Source organism: Falco cherrug, chromosome 15 (assembly GCF_023634085.1).
Source record: "Falco cherrug isolate bFalChe1 chromosome 15, bFalChe1.pri, whole genome shotgun sequence".
NCBI classification, from domain to species: domain Eukaryota; kingdom Metazoa; phylum Chordata; class Aves; order Falconiformes; family Falconidae; genus Falco; species Falco cherrug.
The window spans coordinates 18,896,434-18,923,694 of record NC_073711.1 but is presented as its reverse complement, the minus strand read 5'-3'; the positions used below and the strand labels follow the sequence as shown (position 1 = coordinate 18,923,694).

The 27,261-nt window shown below is 38.3% G+C and overlaps 1 protein-coding gene across 2 annotated transcripts in view; it reads left to right on the top strand.

Annotated features, from left to right (window-relative positions):
• PCDH11X (protocadherin 11 X-linked) overlaps window positions 1–27,261 on the top strand; it is a 508,536-nt gene that overhangs the window by 344,491 nt on the left and 136,784 nt on the right. For both annotated transcript variants that reach the window (XM_027800892.2, XM_014277458.3), the window contains one exon: window positions 23,383–23,581. In XM_027800892.2, coding sequence (XP_027656693.1) covers window positions 23,383–23,581 — 199 coding nt within the window. The remainder of the gene's footprint in view (window positions 1–23,382; window positions 23,582–27,261) is intronic.

The window sequence follows — 27,261 nt, the reverse complement described above, 5'->3', positions numbered from 1 at the left end:
CAAGCATATGATTAGTATTAGGGTGCTAGTCCTGGCATGATAGGATGTTATCCCTTTTAGTTTTATTTCGGTCTTTGTATTTCCAGAGAAAAAAATACATGGATTCAATATCTATTCACCTCCTCTTACAAAGGTCATTTGTTAAAAGTAAAAAAAGAATGGACACATATGCAGACAGATGTCCTGGTGAATCCTGATAAGGTGGCTACAATGCCAGAAAAGTCATGTCTGATGATGCTCCATTGTTTGTGTTGCTATTAAAAGAAATAATAGGTCAAGAATGGATATCTAAATTATATTTCTGGTTTCCAGCTTTCCATCAACCCTTTCATTATAGTTTGTGACAGGTCCAGTAACATGTATTTTCTTTATATTTTTGCTCAATAATAATCTTCCCATGCTATTTCTAAGTGGACATTGTAAGAAAGTTTGGGGTTTGGAAAGATAACTGTCCTGTATTATGTATCAACACATGCTGCAAGTTCAGAGCTGTGTCATCCACAAATATGGATCATTTCCCAAACTATTTTTCAGTAGGCACAAGGAAGATGTGACCCGATGCGAGCATGCTGAGCTGCAGCGGCATACATTCCGTTACGGTATTGACTGAGAAAGAAGCAGATTTTTCTTCTTTCTATATCCTATACCCCTGTCGTTATCTCTCCACCTTCCTGCTGTTTCTCTACAAACACTACTGTTGTTCACAAAGCAAATTAAGTTTTCAAGTAGATTCTTAACTTTTTTTGGTATTGGGGTTAAGCAGTATAGAAGGAGAAGTAATGAAAACCCTAGACACCGATGCCTATTCACTTACTGTAGAAACAAAAGAAATAAACTCAAGATTGCTCTGATGTGGTCTTACCTAAAGCTCAAAAGGTTGAAATATCCCCCCTTGATTGCTGCACAAGGCTTTGGTGATGGGACTCCTTTGGTGCTGGAGTTTCATCTCATTGGTTATACCACCTCTTCTGCTGTAGTCTGTCAGGGCAGTTTGAAAGGCTATTGGTTAAGGGCTTAACTCACTTTTTATCACAGCTAATTATATTTTTTTGGCCAGGTGGTAGATTTCCAGACATTTGTTTTGGAGCATCCTCTAACAAATGGAGGGATGATTAGAACCTCAGTGAGCTGTTCAATACAGGTTCTGACTATCAGCTATCAAAATTGGTATTCATAAAGAGTTTGAAAAGTAAAATTTTCCAGTTTACTGAGATATCTGCTAAGAATTCAGACCTTATCCTCGTAGTGACTACATGCTGGTTTTCATCTTCTCTTACTTGCACTGTTGCTTGTCAAAACATGGAGAGCAGGGGGCGGTTCTGAACAGTAAACCACAAAGATTTTGCTGCAGAATTGGCTCTGAGGAAGCCATTGCATTTCTGAGAGAGATATTAAAAGCACATCTTTGCAAATGAGAGATGAAGAATTAACCAGGGTCAAAAGTCCTGATGTACTAATTAAATATAATTACATTTATACAAGCATCAGCACAATGACTTCTGCTTTTTGCATTTTTTAATAGTGTTTATACATGCTTATAAAGTATTCATTGTAGTAGGGTGCTAAAGATTTCTTGTTATTGCATGCTTCTTTTTCTTTCTGAAGCTAAACAGGTCTTTATAATTACATTTTATGGTCTCAAATTACGTAATATTTTAGTTAATCTGGGAAGCATGCTGAAGCCAGGCTTTCAGGAAGAAGGAACAACACTGATTAACTTTGTAAGGAATTAGATCGATATTGTTCTTTTCCAGTTTCTCAATTCAATTCTCTGTTCCATTTTCTGAAAACGGAATTGATGTAGGATATGGTCAGAGGTTTATAGTGACAGTTTTCAGAGTCACTCAAGTGAGTAAGTATCTCCCAACTGCTTCCACAAACAGTCTTGTACACTGCCACTGTGACTGGTTTGTTGCATCCAAATTACAGAGGAGGTTGCTTGAATTCACCATCAATTTGCAGTCAAAATCCTATTGCAGGCAAAAGAAAACCGAGCTGCTGTGCAAAACGGAGAATTTTTCTTAGACAGCTAAGACTTCAGTTAGACTAAGGAATTATTGTTAGTCCAGTTACATTGATGCTTACACTTTATATACAGCTAAATGTAAAATATGCAGACTTTCTATTATCTGCCCCTTTCTCAGGTGTTATGTTACTTTTCCACTCTCTCACTTCATAGCTTCATTCTGGAGGGAGGTGAGAATGCCTCAATCATGGTTATACGAGTCCTTTGCCAGAAATGGGATGCTGATTTTGGTGGCTTCTTCTTCCTCACCCTTCAGCCCAGTCAGGGTCATTTTGGGGTGCTTGCTAAATGTCCTACACCTTGCTCTTTCTTCATAGGACTGCTTACATCCACATACATAATATCCAGTGTCTTTTACATGGGTTGGATATTTGTTCTTTGTTCTTTTGGTTAACCCTAAAACTAGTTCTGCCCAGCCACTAATGAGGGGGTTTTTTATAGCTCTTGGGCCTCCAGCATCATCCTGTGCCTGTACTTTTGAGGCCCACAGTGTCATCCCATGCCTGTACTCCTCTCTGATTCATTTTATCTACAGTCTTAGACAATTTGTTTTACCTAGAATAGCTGCATGTATTGCTATTTATTTGTTTCATATATTTATATGTCTATATATAAAACCATAGCTACTTCCCCACACCAGAAGCACAGAAATAATTGCACCTTTCTAAGAACTGCAAGCAAAGCAAAGCACACCTGAGCCCGGCCAAGGCAAGTCCGAGCAAAGCCTGAGAACCCTTGGGGTCTCTGCTGCAGCCTAGTACAAACCCTCTGGCCTGTTCTGAGCAATGGTAACACCACATTTATGGGGCTGCTAGGCTACAGAACAAAGAAGAAGTCTTTGAGTTAGTTACAGCTTTATTCTCAACTAGCATATCACAAGCTAAGCGTTCCTCTTCGCTTTCACCACAGTAAGCTGAAACCTTTAGCTGCCTTTGTCACACCTAGCGTTTTGCAATCTTGACCTTGTTACACCAACAGTCCCTCTACCCAGGCTGGTACCTGCATCTGCTACACTTGTTTTGTTCGTGCCCTTTGTCCTCATTTTCTTTACTTGTGGCTGAAAGGTACCAAACAGTGAGATATTTGAATGCTGGAAAATTACAGTTATCCCTCTTAGTAATGAATAGTGGGGATGAAATGTATGTCTCTCTACCTTCTCCGTGTTCTCAAATGTTGAGTCTTGGACAGAGGCAACAGGGTGTCTGGGTGCAGATGTTGAGCACTGAGCACACAAAGGGAAAAGTCTGGACTCCAAGTAATTTCAATAAGCATTCTAAGTAATTCCAACTGTGAAGTTTTAACAGTTCTCACTCCCTCTGTGATTTTCAGCACCCATTTTTTCCTCTTCTTCCTTGATTGCTAATCAAACAGCATATAGAAATGCTTTCCTGATGAATCTCAATCTATGGGCAATCTCTTGTATGTACTTCACTTCCAAAACATCTAATTTGATCACTGTATGCCTATATACTGTAATTCATCTTTTCAGAAGCTTGAAAGAGTCTCCCTCTATGTCAAAAGGCTAAATATTCCAGAAGGCATGAGGTGGACTTGTCCCTCAACTCTTAAGAAATAAATAGAATGCTGATTTCATACAGATTTGAGCACAATTTAAGTAACCACAGTAACCCGTTTCATAGCCTGTGTGCTATCTAAGGCTTCTGTCTATTGATTTTAATGTTTGGGAATGTTATTGTGGGTTTTGGTAACTTTACTTGTTTGTTTATACTGGGGAAAAAAAACAAAACCCAAAGACTAAGAGAAGGGAGAAGAAAATAATTCTTGCTCTACTTCTGAATATTCTCCTTTTTTTCATATGTTGTAGGCTTTCATGTTTGTCCAAGCTCTCAAGAAATTTGTATGATAATTAGACTGGGTCAGTGACTCTGAAAAAGTAAGATTTGAAGGAATAATGAGAATATACATGTGAACTAGATATGCTTGGCAGGCTGTTATTGCATTTCCATGTCTGTACATTGACAATAATGCCTGTGATTGCAGTAATGGACCCAAATGAATAATAAGCTTTTTTTTTTTTTTTTTAACAGTTCAACTGTCAGCCTGCCCCTAAAATATTCCTCTATCTGTCTTATTGAGTTAGCTGTAGCTCTCGAGAGTCACCAGGTGCTATTTCTATGCTCTTGCTGTGCAAGTAGAGATGGCACACCAGCTGGCTTTTTCCCCTGTTCATAGCTCCTGCGCTTTGCCAAAGGTTGGTATGTGAAGACTTCCACTAAACTTTGGAGTCTAATGTCTGATGCTGTACTAAGGTACATTATGGAATTTTAGCACTGTCTGAAATGAGTTGTCTTTTGTTCACAATGGTCTGATTTGACTCACAGTACATAATGAATAATGAATGCAAAAGAGAGGTTGTAGTTCAGTCATAAATTATTATTTGCAGAATTGCTGCTGACCTTTCATTAGCACTTACAAGTGCCAGACCAGCTCTTGAAGGATTTAGGAGATTGCTGAATGAAGATTCGTTTATTAAGATGTATGGCTGACCAATATACTGGTCGTTACATTGATCTTAGGAGTGGATCAGAGTGTGAGCAACTCTTGTGTAACTGAGGAATGAAAAGGAGAAGCAGCTAACTACTTAGAGCAACATTGGAGTCATAATTTTTTGTCTACTCTGTATGAAGAGGTAGCTCATTCTTTCAGTCTTTAAGAACTTTCCTTTCTTCTTTGAAGAAAAGATATTTTTATATACAATATTTTTAAAAGTTGGATTTTGTATAATACTGTTCCACAATTCAGTATTACATTTTAAATACATGTTGTAAAGCCTACTGTAATTCCATCCACACAGGTGTATATAGTCTGCTCTAAGCTTTGTGGTTTTGGTAAAGAAAATACATAGGCATGTCAAAAGTATAAACACAGTAGAGAAACAGAATGTCTAAATTATATTTTATTCATAGACATGGACTGACATAAATGGTCAGAAATAAATAATTACTTGGTAAGAGAGAAAGATATACACATTGTTTAGGAATGACATATTTTTGTTCCTGCTACAGTCATTCTTGGCATGCAGTCACCTTCTTTCACACCCTTTCTCCTCCTGGGAGAGACAGGGGAATGTGCTTGGTTTTGACAGAGCAACTTATATGTCCAGGTGTAACCCAGGTCTTGTAAACAAAGGAACCTGGGGTCTCCTGTGTGACCCACGAGGGGCTTAGTGCCCTTCCGATGCACTGCTGAAGCCTCACGGCTTCTGTTTTGTAGTAACACAGCTGCTGCATCATAGCATTTTTATTGTGCACAGAAGAATCAAGCCTCCTTGCAAAGTACCCAAGGGTGAGGGATTGTGCTCGTATGGCAAATAGCGCTATATGTGCCGGATTATAGCCACAGTTCCAGTGTTGAAAGATTTTGTGTGATCTGTCTGTAGGGATTTACTGGGTTTATATATGACTAAAATAGTGCTGGCAAGGTAGTGGCTAAAAGCAGTGGGTCTGTGTTTAGCTGCCAACAGCTGGAACCCCACTTCAGAGGGATGAGCATGAGTATTGACCTGAAGAGTAACAAGCTTTGCATTTATTGTGATGGCATAATAATACTGTAAAAATATGTAATGTGGATTAAATGTAGGGGAAAAGTGCTTTGGGGGCTTTGTTGGTTTGGTTTGTGGTTTGTTGGGGGGTTTTTTTTGTTTGTTTTTGTTTGGTTTGTTGGGTTTTTTTTAACTCATTGAAATGGAATGATATAAAGCCAAAGTAAAGTATGTTTTGAATTTCAGATTATCAGAATTTTTCTGTTCCTGAGTTTTGCTTCAGTTTCATGCAGAAGTTCAGCGTTGTTGTTCAGTGGCTTCAGATCAGTTGTTTAGTATCTTCCTAGGGTTGGAAAAATGTATTTTGCCTGGATTTCCATTCTGGTGAACTTCAATTAAAAAACAGTCAAACCCATAAACAAAATAAAAAATCAACCACTCCCAAAATGCCAGTTGTGCAATGCTTGATTTTCATGGATGGAAAACGGCCATTAATAGTTTTACTCAAGTTCTAAGCTAGCTGCGATAACGCCAATCATTGCATTTAAAGTATATGTTGCAATAATTGAACCATCTGCCTTTGGTAGGGCTGCCTCAGTGGGAACCTTTGTCAGGTGTTAACGCACACTGAGGAGACATTGACTGTTTTAACTTTCCATTTCTGAAGTTAATTGTCTGGTCTTCTCTCACCTCTGTAAATTGATCAATTTTCAGCTTTTTCTGTGAACGTGCACACCTACAGCACCAGTGGAAGGTAAGGCAGCATGCTGTAGAGCCTGTGCTGGATTTCCTAGTTGCAAAACGTACTCACAGAGAGAAAATCTACCTTAAGTTTCTTGTCAAGCAACAATTATCCTAAGTATTTTAGTTGGAGTCCTCTAATTCAGTAACATCCCTTTGTTTGACGAAAGCCGAAGCAGGGAGGCAAACGCATGTTGTCACTCTCTCTGTGGTGTGGCATTCTGACCGTGGGAGAAGAACAGTCTGGAGGAAAAGATCAGATGTCATAACAGCAAAATTTGACCTTTTTATTTTTATTTTATTTTATTTTCAATAAACCAGGCATTTTGCAATTTAAAGCAAAATAACTCTGGCAAATGACCTTTCACCTGGTAAGAGATCCTTTCAAAAGAGAAAAAGAAAAATCTCCTTGCACATGTGCATTAAGGTATAAGATCTCTACCAAATGTGATTGAGAATGTTTCTAAAATCACTTTGGTTTTCAATATTTTTCAGTCATTGAAACTATCAGAAAACAAAATTAATTTGTTGTTCTCACAGGAGTTACCAAGAGTCTCCTCAAAATAGTTCAGAAGTCAAACAGTATACAATAGTGTAATTATTTTGGATCAACAAAACAATAAAAACCTGAAGTCATGATGTCTTCAGCTGTTTGAAAATTACCTGGATCCAGTCTGGTTCCTGCATTGAACTTAACTACAATATCATTAAATATTTCCATAAGTGACCCCAGAACAAGCAAACTGTAAACACATTAAAGAAGAGTCGTTTGGGGGTTTTTTGTTTGTTTGTTTTCAGTTTGGTCTCTTGGGGAGATTATTTTTGGGTTTTGAAACCTTTAAAATGGCTGAAGAACTGGTTAATCCATGTGCTGCTTGTGGCGAGATGAAAAAGAACACGGCAGAAATGAAAAAATGCTGGTGTGAGAGCTAATGCGGTTTCCAAGAGCCTATTGAGTAAATCATACCCAGCAGCGTGATTCCACAGCGGCTTCGTACATGCGCTGGGGGGTGAATTAGTTCTTCGCTGCCGTACTCTTATCCGGGAGGCAATAAGGACTCTTGGCTGAGCTGTCGCTAATTGAAGATGAAATGCAAGGTTTTAGTAGAAGGTTTTACACAGGTTAGTGTTTAAAATGAAGCAGAATGTTTAGGTACCTATGCAGTAATTCAAGATAAACATACAGACTGTTAAGATAAATTTGCTGTTACCACTTTCAGTGTGTTGGTTTTTTTTTTTAAATACTTCAGTTGCTTATTTGAGAGTATTTGTGGCTGGAGCTGTAGCAGTGTGCTTGTGAGAGATGCAAGCTTGGACAAAATCAAACCTTTACAGACAGATGTGTTAGTATGTGATTTAATGCCTTTTGGCTGGTTTTGATTTGCATCGATTTGCCTGTGTTTTTGTTTGATTACCTCTAGGCTGGTAATAGAAATGGGGGCCTTTCTGTTTCATCCCTCATTAGGCTTTTACCTAGATGTCCTATTGATATATGCCACTTGCTTCTCCTGCGGCCTGCTGCTGAAAACAGCTCCCTGCCTGCCTGGCTTTGGAACTGGAAAAATTGAATGAAAAAGAATTTGGAGTGGAGCTGGAGCTGGCCAGAACTCCGGTGTTCTGTTTGAGTTTCTAAAATGAGTAACATAAAACATTTCAGCATTCATTTAATATGATGAAGCTTCATGAAACTTCTGTGCTAGCATTCCTGAAGAAGCTCCCCAACAGCGCTTTATAGCAGGGCTCTGGTTAAAGAGTCCTCTGGAAAAATATTACGGTCATTTTCTGTAGAATGTAATTTCTTCTGATATTTTGATACAAGTTGTATCAATGTTGAATTGCAAGATTAATATAGGAAAATCACTGAATACAACTCTACTAATGTTTCCTTTGTGAAGGGAAGCATAATTTTAAATAGTGTCCATTTTTTCTCTGGAGATGTCTGGTTTTGCTGGTGACAGCTTATTGGCGCTCAAGATTTAGCACTGATTTGTGTGTCTTCAAACTGATCCCTGTTACCATGTCTTAGATGACGAGTCTAGATTTTACTGGGGCTTTTGTCATTGATTTCACCCAACAGTTATTTGGAGGGAGGTGGGGCTGGGGAAGAAGTACTTGAGATGCTTTTGGATCAAGTCTGTCGTATGTAGGTAATGCATCTGTCAGGGGGGCGATGCTACTACATTGAAACATTTTAAAAGGCTGAGCAAAACGTAAGATTGACGTAAATGCTAAAAGGGAACACCCATGCTTCTAATCTAAGTTCTGCATTGTATTGCAGAGCTGGTGAGTTGTCGGCTGTGACAGATTTCAGGCTCCGTGCTCAGAGCTTCTCCCAAAACTCAGACTGTTCTCGTGGAACGGGTGGCAAACACTGTCAGGAGCACTGCTGTCAATGCAACTTCAGAACAAGAAAAAGACATGTTTAAAAGTGGTAGCAGACAATTGTAATGACTCAGTCTTAAGCCTCATGAACCTGTAGAGTTTTTAAGCAGGAACTTTGCTTGTCAAGGCAGTCCTTTCTTAGCCATGCGCTTCTCAGCTCTAATTTGAAGATTTCCATTAATGAACTTGTCTGTTACTCACAGATGGAATATGTGGCAGAATGCATCTTCTGCAGTCAACAGTTTTTCAGTCCTGTTAGAGCAGATAAGATCATTATTATATGTTCTTTCACTTGCTTGCAGAGGTTTAGTGTTAGATGATGTTGCTAATGGCATTTTTTAATCCATATGGCTCCATTGAAACAGACTGCATTAGCACTCACTTCAGTGAATACCCACTAGTATTGGCCAAACTAGTCAGAAAACAGTTTTTATTGAGTCACTTTCTTTTGGGTTTGTGGCGTATTGTCTGGCTTTGATATGGTTTTAAGTGATGCTGTGTGTGCTTGTATTTCTGTGCATTAGTCTTATAAAATGCACATACATAATTCCCTAGTTTGGCAGTCTGTGACAGTTTGGTGGAATGTAAATACCTTTTTTTGGTATATTTTGAGAGAGAAAAGCTTTTTCTCTGGGGAGGCATGCTAGATGGAGAACATGCAGTGTAATTACAACTTGCCTAACAGTGTCCTTTCTGTCCAGGACTCCTGATTTCATTTTTTGATTCTGCCATTGACTTAGTCTAGCCTTCAATCACAAGAATCAAGAGGGCATAACCAGTTGTGTTTTGGTTTGTTGATTTGTAAACTGTTTAATAACTGTCTTTTCTACTCTGTTTTTCTGAAGCGGAATTAATATTTCTAAAGCCCATTCGAGTAGAGAATGATATATATGCACAAAGTACTATTACACTATAGACTGTTTTTCAAATTCCTAACATCTATTGTCAGTCTGTGGCAGTTATTGTACATTTGTATTGCTGGGAGAAGGAGATTTACTGAAATGCAAAACCCATGGGATGCAAAAATGCTTAATGTCTACCTAGCAAGTGTAAGAGTACATCACTGATAAGGAACTTCACAGAGTTATGCCGATAGGGCAGTGTGCTTGTGGAGTGACAGGCAAATTATTGATTGGAGCTGGAGAGTCATCTTCTTGTAGTTGTTGTTTGTCTTTTCTTTCTTATGTGAGTCTCTGGGGAGTCAGCTGGGAATTAGACTGTAGTCTGTACCAAGAGTGGATTTATAGTCTTTAACAGTGTGTGGGGGAAATGGGGTATATCTTTTGAAGCAGGGATGTAAACAATTCCAAAAAGTGAATTTGTTGGCTGGGGTTACAGTGAGCCAGCACAAGGGCATGTAACACAAGAGGAAATTGTTTCCTCCCAACTAGGGAAATTACATCCACAACTGCTTGATCTCTTTCATCAGAGACTTTCGGCATTAGTCATTACTTCTGTTATGAAATAAATGAACATATCATGGTTCTGAGTCTCAAAGGCAATTCTAGAGATGTAGGTGAAAGGGACAAAGTGTTGCTCTGGATCTCTTTTGTTTCACTGCTTGTGATAGCATTTAGTATCTTGCCACCTTGCTACACAAGCATCGACTGAAATATGTGCTGATTTTGATTGTGTTCATTTGAGATGTGACAGTACATTTCTCTAGTAAATAAATCCCTGTCTCTGCTTCAGCTACAGAACTTGGGTAACACAGCCCAAGTCTTTAGAACTGCTGGGAAGAGTCAGCTGGTGTGCTTCAGGCTGCTGCTTCACTTCTGGTTTCTCAGTCTACTTCAAAACCAAAGCAATGCTGCCAGCCTTTTTTCAAAAAATGAGCCTGCTTCAACAGTTTAGCATTATCCCACTGAATCTCAGACAGGCATCGGGGTTCTTTTGTAGAGGGGTTGATAGTTTTTGTAAAATTTTTTTGTTGTTGTTTTTGACACACTAGAATGAAATCAAAGTCACTTTAGTTTGTGTCTGCGCAAAGGTCTGAATCCAGTGTTCTGGAAGTGAAACTTCATCTCTTTGTGGCTTTGATTTCCCCCTTGTAAATACCATGTTTATGTTTTCTTTGTTACGTATCTCAAAATGTTTGAATGTCTTATACATTTCAGTTAGTAATTCTACCGCAGAACACTACAACCAGTTCTGCAGCTATTCCTCCCATTTCCACCACCCCTCCTACATTCACCCAGCTTCTGCATAAAGGGATTTTTAAACAATTAGTTATAACAGTAGCTACAGATATTTTTGATTCCTCGATACCATAGAAAAATGCTAGATGACTGCAGAATTCACTGCATTAAAGGCGGTTGCTGAAGTTTGTGATGTGCCTTGCTCTCTGTCTGCTAATGAAAATACATTTCAAAGTCTGTTGAAATGGAAGCTGTTTAACAATAAACATTTACCTTCCTCTGATTCTTCACCAAGAACCAATACAATTTTAAATAAAGTAGGATTCTTTTAAAATTGATGATTAGTCCCTGGTATAAAGAAAGGTACTAAAAGTGTTTAATTAGGCATCAACAAAAAGCATGAAATGAGCAAAGCTGGTTCTGTAGATACCTGATGATCATACTGTGATATAATTGAAGTAGAGAAGCCTGTTGCTTCTAATAGTTTAAGTGCCTTGCACACCCACTGCATGCACTGAATACAATAAAGTGTTCTATCACACATTCTCTTCATCATACCCAATATATGATCCATAGTTCTGCAATAATAGCAGGGATAATTAATTCTGGCTTAGAGTATTTAGAAAATTATTAAGTGCTGCAATTACAGGCTTTCCAAATGGCAGTATTTAATAGCAAGAAGCTATTCTCTACACTCCCCCCTCCCATATCTGAGTGCACTGAAAAAAAACTTCAATTCAGCAACATAAGGAAAAAGCCCCTGCAGGAGTGCATCTTAATGTAGTATTAATTGGGTAAAGGAAGAACATAGCTCGGGAACACAGAGGGTGCATTTGGAACAGGACAAATAATCTGAAATACAAGTTTGATGAATTCCCTTCATCTCTGTGCTGTGGTTGCTGCAGCACTTTTGTTTATATTGATCTGAACGGCATGGAAATTTTCTTTCATCTGTCATTTACATTCATTTTACCTCTTGCAATTGCTTCTGCCAGCTTACATGCTTCTTTTCTGGTGAATCCATTAATAAGATTTCCAGTACATCAAAAGAATTTCTTTTGTGCAAAGGTAGAATATAATACGCCTAAGGTGTAGGAGGGTTCCTAGCTTCAATTTTACCTACTAAAAGTTATTAATGAGTTCTGTGAAGTTAAAGAAAAAAAGGATAATACTAATTGCATGCTATAGATTTTGCTCCATTGCTTACTCATTTAGTTGGTGACTTGCAGAATAGAATATTTACACCGTAGCTTTCTTCTGATTGCAGTATGCCTTCTGAATTGACAAAAATAGGACCAAAGGTCAAATTAATTAAAAACAGTAGGAGAAAGAACATAATTAATGCTGCAAGTTTGTATTTACACATTTTGCCTGGAAAATGTGTGAAGAGCATTTTGTTTTGTGCAAAGCACAGATGCTGTATGCCAATGAAAATAAGAAAACACTAAGAAATATCTTAAAGAGTAGAATTAAATTGAATTCTTTAGTTGGGAAAATTTATGCATTACAACGATTTCAGGGTGAGCAACCAGGGCAGTTGCCATGGGTATTCAATAGTGTAATTCATACAGGAATGTGAGTCTGTGCGCGTGCACGTGTAGCTGTGTGTGGATGATAGCTGGGCCCATAGTGTATGCCTGTTGCCCACAAGATTTATGCCAGCTTTGCTGACATTAATGTTATTACCTTTCCACACACATTTTTCTTGCTGGTTTACTTCAGACGTCCTCCCTGGTTCTCAGGTACCTACAGCAATTTGCCTTCTCCCGAGTAAAGACTACAGTAAGAATACACTGTAGACCTGAAGCCTTGCATTTGTTTTTGCATGACTGCATGTTACAAGGGATTTCAGCACTCTCATGCTTTTCTGGATCAACTAGAGAAAGAAGTTGCCTTTCCTGATCTACTCCTTGGTGTCAGGGTTGTGAAAGTATTGCAGATTTATAGGTTGCAAGTTCGGTGTGGCTTGTGTGGAGAATAAGATTTACCTGTGATTTAACTGAGCTTTACATGAAATTTGTATAATCCTGAAGTAAAGGTGGTGGCAGTGTTAATCTTCTGCATGGCGGGTGAGGAACTAGCGGTGGGCACCGAAGGCAGCCAGGGAGCTGCATGTGCCTTTGGCCTTCCCTCTCAGCCCCTTGCATTTCTCAGCTCTTTGGGGCACTCATACTTGGGCATCTTTCCAGAGACACAGGGACTCAGACTCAGGCTTATGCTGTTTATGCATACGCAATAATGTTGTTTTGGGGTTTATACAGTAAGTGGCTGGGACTAAGCTGCTTGAGCAGAGCACGGGTACGCGCAGAGCTGCTGGCGGAGGCCTGGCAGGCGGTGTGGCCGGCAGCCCCATGAGGAGGAGCTGGCCTCTGTGGCTCCCTGCAGGTGCCCTGTCCTCACTTTTGCTGACTTCTCTCCCATTTTCCCTTGGTACTTTATGTACTTTTGCACTAATAGCTTTCTCTTGACTCCTTGAGTTACCAAGTAAGCAACTGCACTTGTTTCACCTTCTGCTTACAGAGGTGGCTTAGGCTGGCGTGCTTCCTCCCACGCCCCAGGAAAACAGCTCAAGGTCACGGGCCTGTGCTTTATGAAGCCGGGTTCTTCACCAGGCGCCTGGGCCTCACCAGGCTGGGCCTGGGCTTCCAGCCGTGCTGTGGTGGTGGTCTCGGAGCAGAGGTGACAGGGCTGTGGGCCGTGGGCCGGCCACCCACCCTGGGGGGCTCAGCGGTGCTGCGAGGGCTGCGGCTGGAGCCCCCCCCCCCCCCGTTCTCCTGCCCAGCACTGCGGTGTCCCTGTGTGCCGGCTGCTGTATGCCACGGTCCTTCGGCACTCAGTAGTGTATATTTTGCTCCGTGAAGAAAGATGAGTAAGTAATCTTAATAGTCCTAAAGGTTGGCCACAGTGAATATGAAAATAAGCTAGAAAGGTTTGAGCAACAAGGGAAAGCTAATGGCTTTATATTTTGCTTTACTGAAATTATACAAGTGGTGAATGCTGAAAGCCGGTTATATGTTCGGATTATCTGAAAGGACTTTTCCAGAGACATCTCTCTGTAGCAGCAAAGGATCAATGACACAATGCAGCATTGCAGTTTGTAGAATTTTTCCCATTTACAGACAGGTATTTCAGACATCCATTTAAGAATGTGTTAGTAGCGTGTAGCTCAACTCACTTTAGTAATTCTGAATATTTCATGTATTCTACTATAAATAACAGGTAAAAAGTTATTCATTATCACTCTTCTAAGTTAAGCTTGAAAATAGTGATGCAGATGGGAGATATTTTGACTGTAATAAAATAAAACATAATGCTTTTTCTTAAAACAACTTGGAGAGAAAAGTGGATATTTCATATATGTGAAATAAAACCAAAGTATTGCAATCGTGTTCACAGTAGCATTTATCACATAGAATCCTTCTATTTTCAGTAACATAAGACTGAAAGAAAGCAAAGCGTCCTAGTCAAAAAATCCTTTATTTCAGTATATGGAATAATTTCTTGTATTTAGAGTAAAACTTCATCTGACAATTGGAAAGGCAATTTAAGGGTACATGTTTTGGCCCTGGAAGCTTTCTTTGGTTCTTCTCAGTGGTACATTTTCTGGTGAAAATTTTCTTGATCCAGGGAAGGTTGTCCTGGACCACTGGCGTCCACTAAAGAGTATAATGCTGATAAAAGTCTGCATAGCAAAATGCTGGAATTTTGCTTTCTACAAAGCAAATGAAGCATAAACTGCATCACTTCTTGTAAATTTTGGCCTACAGCTTTATTTTACACAGTCCAGCAGGTTTCCTTGTATTCTCTTGCCTCTTCCTTAATCATTTCACCTACAGGTGGACTAATTATGGTTGCCATGAGAATGTACTTTAGATAGGTGACCTCAGATTGCAAACACACTGTACAATTAAAATTAAGAATGGGTAACCTGGGTGGTTAAAGGATATTTGCTAAAGGCCAAAAAGATAAATGTTGCAAGCAAATACTGATACAGAGAGCAGAAAAAAGAATTCTTTCACTGCATTGTAAGCAAGGCGAGTTTCGTGAAAGCCCAGTTTGAGTAAAAGAGCAATCTTTTGTCTATTCTTTCTCTTCTTCAGAAAGAGCAAGATGCTTTTTTTGACAGCTGCATAAAATAGATTAGTTTCATCCTTCCATTTTTACTATCATCAGTTCTCATTCTAGGTAATAAAACATCTGATATCAAACGTCATAGATTTGCCACTGTAACAAAATAAATGCTGTTTTAACAAAGGTGTGCTGTCATAACAAGTGTAGTGAGATAGTGACATGCCAAAGAGCTGCTTTTCTACTCATTTCAAAGGTCCTTCACTTTAAATTATTTTTTTAATTTTGGTGTGGCATCCTTTTTGGGAGATATTGCAGAAAACCTGGTTCTTTATCAGAGCATAGTAAGGGCTGGCTTCTCGCTGGGGGCCCCGAGCAATGCGTAGTCGCCTTGACTTTGGAGGGCTGCTGTAAATGATGTAAAAATTGGTGGAAATGTAGTCTAGAAACCTTTGGATCAAAAAATATGTGGGTTATTTTTAGAAGTAGTTGAGAAGATCTGTCTGTCTGTCTTCCGTTCTCTCTATTCAAGAGGCATCTCAGCCTCTTCAGCTTCTAAGCTTACACTGCAACTTGCTCTTGGCAACATTTGACAACTACATATCTGAATATGAAACGTAAAGTTGTTCCATGTCTGTATTATACAGGACCTGCTTAATAATCATCCCTCTCAAATATCCTATCCACACCTGCAGGAAAAAGTTCTGTGAAGCCAAAATTTATTTTATAGCGTGAAATGCAACTAAAGTGATGCAGAACTATTTGTGTCTAACTATTTAAGAATACTTCTTGAACATGTCGTACTAAAAGTATGTGTTTCTGGTTTTCTCCTGAATTCAGTACGCTTTCAACCCACAGAACCAAATTAGATAAAAGTCCCTTTTTCTGGGAAACACTAATAAGAATAGCTTCATTTGTTAGTTAGAAATGATGGAGACACATTTTCAAGCCTCTTTGAGTGAACACTTGTGATGGCTTGTGAAGTTATACGCATGTGTATTGCTTCAGAAAGATCTGACCTTTAAATGAAAAACTGAATAGAAAAAAAATTGCAAATGGAAATTGAATAAGGTTCTTGAGATTTCTTCTAGGTCTCTGTAGCTCTAATAACCTCATCACACTTAAACTTAATGGCTTAGCCTTGACTGCTGTGATGCAAAAGTAGGGGGTGGAGGTCAGTAATTCACTGGAACAACATTTTTTATTCAATAAATCTATACTGTTATTCATGAACAAGGATGAAATCTGTTTATCTGAGCCACAACTGAAATGTATAAATTAACAGAATTAAGTTAGAGATAGAGTGCTATGTACAATTATGAAAGTATAAATTTACTCTGTTTCAGTATCAACACAGATAAAATACTAGGTAATTGTGTTACTTGAAAAAGAAATATTCACAACTGTAATAACACCTGCTTACCATTTCTGCTAATAAAGATCCATGTTGTTGGATCAGCGGTCAGAAGTGATGTAAATTACTACCAAAATGTTTCTGTATTATTGTTAATTATTAAGTTATTTTAACTAAAATGGCTTTGCCTATCAGAAATCAAGCATTCAAGATAATAATATCAAAGATGATAACCTGGAAAGTGAAGAATGTATTAAAAAAAACAATGAGAATTGAGGCTTTCCTATTTCTCAACCTTAGTAACAGCACAGCCATAGTGCAACTTTCATGTGTAATTTTTATTTAATCACATGTCAAATTGAAGACTTACAAGAATTAAACTTTAAAAAGCATGCTTTCAGCTTTCATTTTGACATCTAGTTAGCATACAATAACTGCCTTTCAAAAGCTAAATAAAATGTTTGACAAGCTTTAAATGTTATTTTCAGTTTTATTTGCTTTTTTATTTCAGTTCATTGTTGTTATCTCAAGAAGCTCAGAAAACACAATGTAATTGTTACATGTCACTGGGAAATGTCATGTGAGATATACTCTTTGGTACAATGAGGCTTAGAGTCTGAAAATAAATACCCATTGAGGTTGTTAATCAGAAATTTGTGAAGTTCCAGGTCTGTAATGCTTTTTGTTCAGCTATGATTTGCCTAATGAGTTTGTTCCATGACCTCTGTGCCGCAAAAGGAGGATGGGAGTATCGGCGTAACTTCTAGTTACTTGAGTGAGAAATGGCATCAGCGAAAATTTGCTTCTTAAAGTAGGTGGTTTTAAAAAAGATTTTGTTCCTTACCCACATGAAAAAGGGTTTCACAGAATTATTCATTTGCAATAGCCAATAGCTGCAATACATGACATTTTTGCTTATCAGTTAGGTGCAGTTTTACATGCCTGCAAGAAATGCCTGTAGGGGCATGTAAGTATAATTTTAAAAAGGCACCCTGAGTAAGTGAGTGTGGTAGAGTTACAAGATAGTCTTGCAAGATTATTTCTCATCACTCAAGCCAGCTCTTTGTGTGAGTGAATCCATCTACGAGATCTGACAATTTTAAGTAATTTGCATTTGAGCAGGTAAAGGGGCACCGTCTGCTCCGCTGTTTTGCTGTGGAGGCAGTAATTCTTTCACTGAAAAACAATCTGCCTAGGATAATTATCCATATTGAATTTGCATTTGTCTGTGCAATCAGCCGAGTTTTACTTGCCTCTTCGAAATTAATAGATAATGCTTCCTGCATCCAAATAAATTAGTAAAGTGGGAGGAGTTATTTAAATCAATAATAAGTGAAAGCCTAAAACTGTGTACCTATCTCACATACTACAATGGAACAGTTAGATTGTTAATCACGGTGAGGAAAACTCTGAAGTATTTATTAAAGCATTCTCTTCTTGAGAAGGAGGCCAGATGCTGTATTTTCCATTAGTAATTAGTGAGGATGTAAGATACCAGTTCTTAATATTATATCAGGAGGACTAGAAACAAGGATGTCAAAAGGATGATACTACATTTCTGATTATTTAAATAGCTGAAAATGTAATGTTTTGTGAATATGTAAAAGGGTAAATATGGTAAACTTGGAAAAAAGTAGATATGTTTGACAATTGTATAGAAAATCAGCAGCTGAAAGGGATGCGATCAATAAAGATAGGACAGTAGCTGATACAGCTAAAATCATTCAATAAAAAGAAGGGCTTGTTCAAACAGCCTGAACTGTATGAGATGCAATTAAGACTAATAGTATTGGCAGTAGCTGAGGGCATTATTTTTTCATGTGAGATAGGGAAAACACTGATTTTAATGTCCACTAAGCTTGGACTTCTGTAATCATCTGGATATTGTCACTTTGATGCATGCTACCTCTCTCCCTTCTCTCAGAAGACAAGCCCTTCATTTTGCTCTTAAAAAAAAAAGCAACACACAAAAAAAAAAAACCAACCCAAAAACCAAAAAACCAAACACTCCTGTGCAGGATCACTGGATCACTGCAGGCCATATTGAAGAAATTATACAAAAGCAACTCCTAAATCAGAAAAAGTGACTATAGTAGTGATTCTAGTTGTGTGCAATATTGGTGACCAAGAGTTTTCAGCATAGATGCTCCTAGAGAAATACAGATCACTATTGGTAAATTTAATGCTGTAGGCTGCAGTATGTCTGTGAAATACAGACTTATAAAAAAATTGATACAAACTGTTTGGGCCACAATAGCTATGCTGTACACTACTAAGTATAGGGAAAGGAAAGAAAAAAAAAACAAAAACAAAACCAAAAAAACACAAGCTTGTCTTTCATGAGTTTCAACACAAAAACATGTTTCCCGTTGGGTTTGTAGTTGGATCCTTTCAAACTGTTGGTTTGTTGTGGGTTTTGTTGTTTGTTTGGGGTTTTTTTATGTTATTCTGAGAATTTTACATTGATAATAGCTGTGTCTCAATCAAAGCATATGGAACAAAAGGTAGTCAGTCTGGAACAGAAGGTGGTAGTTCAGTATAAAAGATTTTACCTGGAACTTATAGTTTGGTTAGGGATTTTCTTTAACAAATGAGAAGTACTGGTCCTAACTAAAGGTACTCATCGTCTGGTTAAGGCATGCATTTCATACCTTCCTAGCATTTGAGAGACATAAGCAACTGAGAAAATGAATGTTAGTAGCAAATCTAGATCTTAAAGTTAAACAATATTTTTTACTAATTCTTTATTCACTGGCTGTTAGTAGTGGAGAGAAATACTGAAGCAGTCCTATTCTTTTACGTCTATGCTATCTCACAGCATCTCAAAAATAAGGTCTGTTTTAAGTCAGAAGTATCATCTAAATAATATAATTAATTCAATATAATTTAAACAGTATTATTTTTTCTTTATGATCTCCTTTTAAAAGGATATTAATTTGCTTCATTGAATGAAGATAATAAGGTTAATAGTTTAATGTTCCTCAGTTGATATCTGCTGCTTTTTCTATTACCCTTTTTTTTTCAGTTTTTGATTATAAATTGGCTAACCCCTGGTGTATAATTCCAGAAATCATCCCTTCAGTGTATCCAAAGCTATTTACTTAGACTCATCTTTTATTATTCCCACTGCCACAGTCTAATTATTGTAGTGAAAGATTGAACACAGAATAGTTTGGGGCTTTGATCAGTCTTCATATAAATTTCAATAATGAGGGTAAAAGGTTTGCAGTTTTCTGAGATAATTTGATCCCTCCAGACACACAGTGCTTTTACAAAATGCAGTGGATGCTATGTGAGACCTTTGACAGAATTTGTGTCTGGGTTCATGACATCTCTGGAAGCAAAATTCTTTTTTCATACCAATAAAGAGTAATTTAATATTGTTAAATATGTCTGAGAAACTATATGCTACTGTACTTTTTTCCTAAATTTTTCACTTCATTTTCCCCTATCAGTCTAATTGTCTATATTACAAGTTCCTACATCATTTTTTTCAAAATCCACTAAGAATATATAATGGGTTTGCTTGCATTTCTCTCTTTTTTAAAAAATATCCTAACTGTCAGTCAAATAAATAAAACAAACCATAATCCTTGTTATTCTATTACTGTCGGTGCTAACTCCCTTTGGAGATAAATAGAAAAGCAGCTGGAGTCTGAGGATATTTTGTAATCTTATAAATTGAAATTTAAATGCCTCAAGGAGGAAATTTCCAAAATAATTGTGACAGAAGATAAGTCCCAGCTTTTGGCAAAATTTTATTAGAATTACTTGTTCCAGATCATTGTCTGATGCCTGCCTGAATTAAGAAAATGGCAGCACTGCCACATAGAGAAATAACTGGGGTTTTTTTCATCTTGATAAATTCTTCCAAAAGTGATCTGTCATCAGCGTTATCAGGTGTGACATACAGGGACACTATCAAATTAAAAATCATGAGCCTTTAGCTGATACCAGTTTATTTTAAATTGTATGGGTTTTATCTTTCCTACTAATAACACCTCAGTGTATGTAACTAAGTATTTACAGGTTTTCACTGAATATGAGGGTTAGTTAGTGAGATTTTTAACTTTTTTGGGGTATGGTTTTTGTTTTTGCTTACTGGCGTAGCTTAAAAGAATGACTTGGTGACTTTCTGGTCTCCTTTGCTGTGATCTGCTTAAGAACTTTTGTGGTATTTTGACAACAAACCACGAAAAGAAATACTCATTTGTTTAAAGTTAGTGAATCCCAGTTGCACATAATAGAAACTATTGTATTCCCAACCATTTGCAAGAGCTAGTACTGGTATCTAATGCTAAAACATGGGCTAATAACATTTTAAGAATACTTCATTCTTAAGATTCACTGGTAGCTTGGAGATGAGAAGATACAACCTAGTACGAGTACCAAACAGCATGTGGGCATCACAAGACAGCACAAAGGCAATGTAAACCTCACAAAATATGTGATTTCTACAAGACAGTTCATGCAATGAATGTTGATTTTCATAGGCACTGTGAATAGCAGGCTCATTTGAACCAAAGAAATAGTATATTCCATTTCTACATGCTGTAGGTATACCTCTGGGCAATCTTGGTGCAGTTTTGTATGTGGGGGGAGTACATCAGAAACGCTGCAGGAATATTTTCACTGGATCAACTCCACAAAACTTCAGTTATTCAGACTTTCAGATAAGAGTTGACTGAGACTTCTGGCATGAGTAGGTCTATGAGAAGCAATTGATAGTTAAGAAATAGAATAAGATAAGGCATATCAGTAATTTCTGTGGATCCATCTGTTTTTTGAACGTTCCATGTTCCATGTATCTCTACTGCCTGTGGTGGGAAAAAAGATCAGAGAGGTGGTGGAGGAGCAGGACCACTGTCCCAGCCAGCATTACAGAGAGCCCTGGGAGCAGCTGCAGACAGCTTGCTCTTCAGCTAAATAATAAGATTCTTGTGGTGACACAAAAAAAAAAAAACAACTGGGGGTGAGGGGGGGAGGGGATGGACCGTGGGGCTGTGCAGTGTTAGCTGTGAACCTTTCACTATCTGAATTTTTTTCCAGTGGGCTGTAAAGCTTCTCCTGCAGTCACAGGAGAGGTGTCTTCTCTTTCTATCCCGTGTGATGGGAAGTCATTCTGTGTTCAGATTTTCAGAGCTCAACTGATGTCTTGGCTTGATCTGTTCAAATTTCTCTCAAAGATCTGCCAAATGAGGGAGAGTCTAAAATCTGCAAATTTGGTAAACAGGAAAGCAGGACTGGAAGGCAAAGTGTACTTGATGATAAACACATGAAATCATCTGGAAAAACAGAATGGCAGGAAGAATGAATGCAAAGTGCCGCACATAGGCTCCAGCAAGTGCCGCACGTAGGCTCCAGCAACCAATGGCAATAACCAGAAAGGGGACAACTAGCAAAAGACCATTAGAAAAGGAGCTGGGCATTATGGTGGCTGGCAAGGAAAACGTGTTATGCTGCCATGAAAAAGGCAAAGCAGTAGTGGAGCCTGCAGGAGATGTGAAATGAACCTTCTGCTCTACTCCACACTTTAAAGATATCAGCTCTGAAGCTCTGTAACGAGTTTTGAGCGGTGCACAGAGAAGCATGTGTGAGCATGTGTGTAGGGCGGAGTAGTAAGAGATATCAGAAGGCACACGACAGATTGAAATAATAAGGTCTGTTTATTTTGAAGTAGACTAAAGTGCCAAATGCCTGAAAGATGAGTGGGAATAACCAGACCATGATGGATGGGACTGAAGAAGTGATTTATTTTGTAACAAGAAAGAAGCGGGTTAGACATTAGAAGAAAACCTCTCTGTTAGCAATGGTGAAGCACGAGAACAGATTTTTCTGGGAAAGACATGAATTTCTTACTGGTAGCTTTTGAGAAGAGTTTTCACTCACATCTGTCAGGTATTACATAGGTAAAGTTGATCTTGCCATTTTCTTGGCTGTACCATACTGCACAGCAGCTGTCTGTGGGCATATGTAATAATACACAGTAATACACAGAGATCTTGAAAAATGGAGGAACTTAACTTTTTAGTGAAAAATTAATATAACTGATGGTTGTCAACACCATCACCTAAAGGAAACAAATATCTAGGGACCTCTGATAACATCTGCTGCATTATAAACATAGTATATACTTTTTTGCATAATTGCATTTAAAATATTATCTCCAGCTTTACTAATCCCAGCAGTTCTGGAACTGGAAAGTTTTGCATTGCCTTTCAAATGGGATTTTGAGTAACATCAAGCTAAGAATATTTTAAATTGTTATTTTGGGGTTTTTTTTGAATCTTCATGTTTCATGTTTCTGAAATGCATGGAAATAAGACACGTGGAAATAAGCAGAGAGCTACTTATTTCTTTGTTCATATTTTCTTTTAATACTGGGAATGATTTGCATTTCAGTTATTCAGCTCCTAAATCATGTAGAGTCACTTAGGTAATGAAAATCCTGTCCTATGCCTGATGCATCAGGTACTTCACTTCACCTGGCTTTTCCTTCAACAGCTGTGCTGTGATGTTTTCCTTCTTCAGCTCTCTTGTTTCCCAGCTTCCAGCCTTTTACAATTAAGATACAGGTCTGTGGTATAATACTAATCAAAGGAGTCATGAGAAAATACCTGAAGGAGAGTAGTGGCCTCTACTTTTAATTCATTAGTTTAATGCATATGCGAAATCTATTAAAAATGTTCTACATACATAAGGCTTGTTATTGTTTCTTCTTTCTCTGCCTTAGAAGAATCAAACAACATTAGAAGTGTGTCACATTTTTAGGCCCAAAAGTGTGGAACAGCTTTTAATGGGAAAGAAAATGTTTTTTGAAAACTAGAAAACTGAGTAGTGAAATAAATTGAGCCTCAAAAAGTGATTGAAATCTCCAATTCAATATACAAAAGGCATCCAAAGACTTGTGAAGTCTGACAGAATCTCTTTAGTTTGAGGTGTCTTTCATTTTGCATCAGGGCTTACATTTTTAAAAAATAGAAGAAAGCAGTGCTGTCAGGTGAAGCGGGTTTGAAAGCACGCTGCCTGTTCATGAAAGCCTGAAATTGTGCACAGCTCTAGATAATGCGTCTTCCGCAGATAACTGAAATAATACATTTCCTAAATTGGTTGCATTAAGCAATTACTGATACTGTAGTGGAAACCATATAATTTTCTTCCTTCCTTGTAGCCTCAGCGCCGTGTCACGTTTCACCTACCAGATGGCTCCCAGGAAAGCTGCAGTGACAGTGGGCTCGGAGACCACGAACCCACGAGCGGTGCTAGCACATCGCACCCTCTGCCCCTTGGCTTCCCCCAGGAGGAGTACTATGAGCAAGCTTCACCCAACAGCCGGACAGAAGGAGACGGCAACTCAGACCCGGAGTCCAGTAAGTGATGAACTCTGGCCATCTCAGTTGTTAAATCATTTCAGTATCAAACATGGGCTTCTTTTTCAGGCAATTATTAAAACAAAACGTTGATTCTAACATGGCCAAAGAAGCCCTATATTTCTAAAAATGTGAAGTCTGACCATTAGAAATAAAAAGAGGTTTGGATGACCTGGTGTTTTTATAGATCTGCTGTGCTGTATGCAGAGGATCTTTCTGATGAGGTTGACACTTGCCCTTACGGTCATAAATACCATGCTGAGGGAGTTTACGCTTGTTAGTGTGTTTCCCTGTGCAATGCTACCGCACGTTGTAGTTTGTGTTAATGGGAAGAACTGGGTGACGAGTGGGTCTGTGAGGAGTCTGCAGTCTCCAGAAATACGGGTTTCTTGATTTGTCTTTTGAGAGCAGCTGTGGTATGTGGTAATAATCTCAAAAGGGTTTGTCATCTTACTTGTACTGTTATCACGGGCTTCTTAAGATACTGACAACAGTTAGGCAAAATCAATATCTGAGGACCACACTAGAGCTATGGATAATGGTATTGCTTTCTCTGCTGTGATGTGATAGCCAGTTGGAGACTCCACTGTACTTTAGTCAACTGTTAATTGTCCAGGGGCTCTTTATCTGGATTAAATTGAACTGTGCCATTGATAAAGAGACACCTGAATGTGTGTGAGCCTCTAAGGCCTTGTTAGCGGCCTAATAAGTGATTTGAAAATACATCTGTTCTGGGCAAAACTTGGCCCGAAAGGTGTATTTCAGCTGCCTTAGTGTAACATGAAGAATGAATTAGTAAGTACTATGCAGTTGAAATAGCTCTGTGAGAAGGTAGTTACATCTCTGCACCGGTAAATACAGAATCCAGCAGAGAGCTTTGCCTTCGACTCAAAGCTGGCTCTGACAAATGCAGCTGGCTCTGCAAATCACACTGCTGCCTCTGCCTGCTGCTGCCCGAGGTGGGGGGCTGGGGGGCTGGTCTGCACATATGAGGTCCAATCTCTCCTTTTCTTTTAGTTCATGAACTATTAACTGGGTATCCTCCATTTCAGACTTCTTAAAAATTTGTAAAGTTCTATGGTTCCTGAAATCATGACAGAATATTGTGTTTTCTGAGCTGACAAGAACCATCAGAGGTTTTGGGTGTTGTGCTGAAAACATTATTCGTTGTTTGCTTTTGTTTGTGTTTATGTATTTGAGACTGTGTTATACCCTTAAGAATATTCTAGGCAAACTAAATTCTTCAGAGAATGAGGCTCTAAAGGGCTACAAATATACTCAAAAGAAAGGAAATACCAAGTTATATGTTGTGTTTGCTCCTTTTGCTGTGCATGCTCATGATCTGAACGTGCTTTCCAGTTCTGTTTTGTTGTTTGTAACTCTGAGGTTTATGCTTTACTGAAGTGAGCATGATGTGCATGAAATCAGTGTTTGGGTCCTTTCACGTAGAGAGTGTGGGACAGGACCTGACAGATGTGGAGCTGTTTGAACAGCCATGTGAGTCTTGTCTTGCTGTTCAAAAAGAGGCTCAGGTTTTGGATTTACCAGTGCTTCTTGAGCCCAGTTTTTGCCATTTCAGAAGAAATATGTGTCGTTACTCTTCTAGAACGTTGCCCTAAAAGTAACAGAGCTTTGACATCTGAATATCATTGACACATATCACTGTGTGGAGACTAAGCAGGCATCTGATGTCTTTTCAAGTGTGAAGTTGAAGAAAGTTTAATCACCTGTCTAATTACCTGACAGTTCAGTTTTAAACTTGAAATCACAGCTTAATTAGCATTTATGCTATTTGAAGATTTTTTTCCCTTTCTAACCTGTATCTTACTGAGGCATTTAATTGACACAATATAGTGTGATGTTTAGAGTGCAGAAAAAGTAGTTTGTGGCCCTTTTTAGTGTTTTATGCTTATATTAATGGCAGCATCTAGTGGCAGAAAAAAAGCTTATATAAATAGATGTCTGTTGTGTGTCTCTCATAAAACCAAGTAAAAAAGAAGGGGAAGACCCACAGCATATGTTTTATTAAGTATACTGCTGTGAAGTGACCTAATGTAGGTAAGAGCAACCAAAATATCTTGTGTGCTGATCTATGAGTGTTCAGCCTGAAGTTTATTTCGCTCACTTGTGCATGTGTGACACATATAGTCAATAGTGGAATAGTGAAAGCCATTCTGAATTGATAGTTTCCTCTACAAACATGCTGCTAGATTTTTGACTGCTGTTTTGTGCATCTAATTTGGAGTGGCATGATATATTCAAAGTATTTCTGTTCTCGCTTCATGGACCAAAATGTTGTCAATGTGAAGGGAGAAAGGAACGTATGGTCAGATAATCTGAGTTCAATTCATACAACAGAATAAGCATGGCCTTCATTCTCTCTCAAGATCTTTAATATCTGACCTGTCTTAATCTGAAACATTGTCTAAAACATTAAGCCTGATTAATCATCTGATGGTGATTTAGTGCAACTGCCTACCAAGGAGACATAAGAGTTGGGATGAAACAACTTCAATAGCATCTAGAGCCTACTGAGACATTAAGTGGCTTATGAAAGCTGATGACAGATTCCACATCACACAGGGATATATTCAAAAGTGTTTTCTCCCTCTTGTTTTTCCTGAATACAGTTCTTAGGTTTTATTTGTTTCTCTAATATTGGAAAGTACTGTGTTTGGGAAACTTTCAATTTATTAGCAGTAGCAGAGCATTTGTTACAAAACACTGAAAGATGAGCATAACTTAGAATAACGAAAGCTGAGAAATATTGCTGAGAGGAATCCTTACAAATTCACATCCGATATAGGATTGAAGCAAGGGGGGTGGAATAACTGTAAGAATTTAATGGTTAGAGACCTGTGGGCAATTTATATGCACACCTTAAAAATTAGTTGACTTTACTAATTAAAATTAGAGATAGGCTATTTAAAGTGATTTGTGTTCTCTTCAGTTGCCTCGTCAAAAAACGTAATTTTCAGCTTGGTAGGTGCATCATAAGGAAAAGATGCCAATAAACTGTCACACTAAGTAAATAGTAATATAAAAATCCATGTAGGTTTGTACAGAACATTATCCTTAAGTAACAGCACTAATGTACATGGTATTCATATATTTTCTGCTCATAAATTGCTCAGATGCTCCAATAACTCCTAGTGATAAGGATTTTAACCATAGCAACTTTCCCCTTGCCCCTTCCGCCCCCCCCCCCCATCTGCCACCCCATCTTATGTTTAAATATAAAACATACTACAAACATAGAGAGTAATAAATTCTCTTTGGTAACCTTCCATAGCAAACTGCCTCCCACTGGTGCCCACCCAGTGGCTGTAAGCAGAGAAGTTGACCAAAGGGGTTGAAAGGTACATGTTAACCCCAGTTACTCTTGGTTATTTAATTCATGTATAATAACATATTCATGACAAAGTTCAGTTTCACCTGTTTTTGTAGCCTTAGTAAAACAATCTGCCTTTTTTTTTTCCCTTTTGAGGATAATTTTTTTTCTTGCTTTTATATGGAGAAGGTAGATTATGCCCAGTTCAGCTAAGAACTTGGGACTTTGCGGAAATTGGAAATTTACAGAAACTTGCGGAAATTGCAGGGGGGGGGGGGGGGGGGGGGTGGGGTGGGGACAGGGCACAGAAAAACTGAATGTAACTTGCAATTAAATAATGAGGAAAATC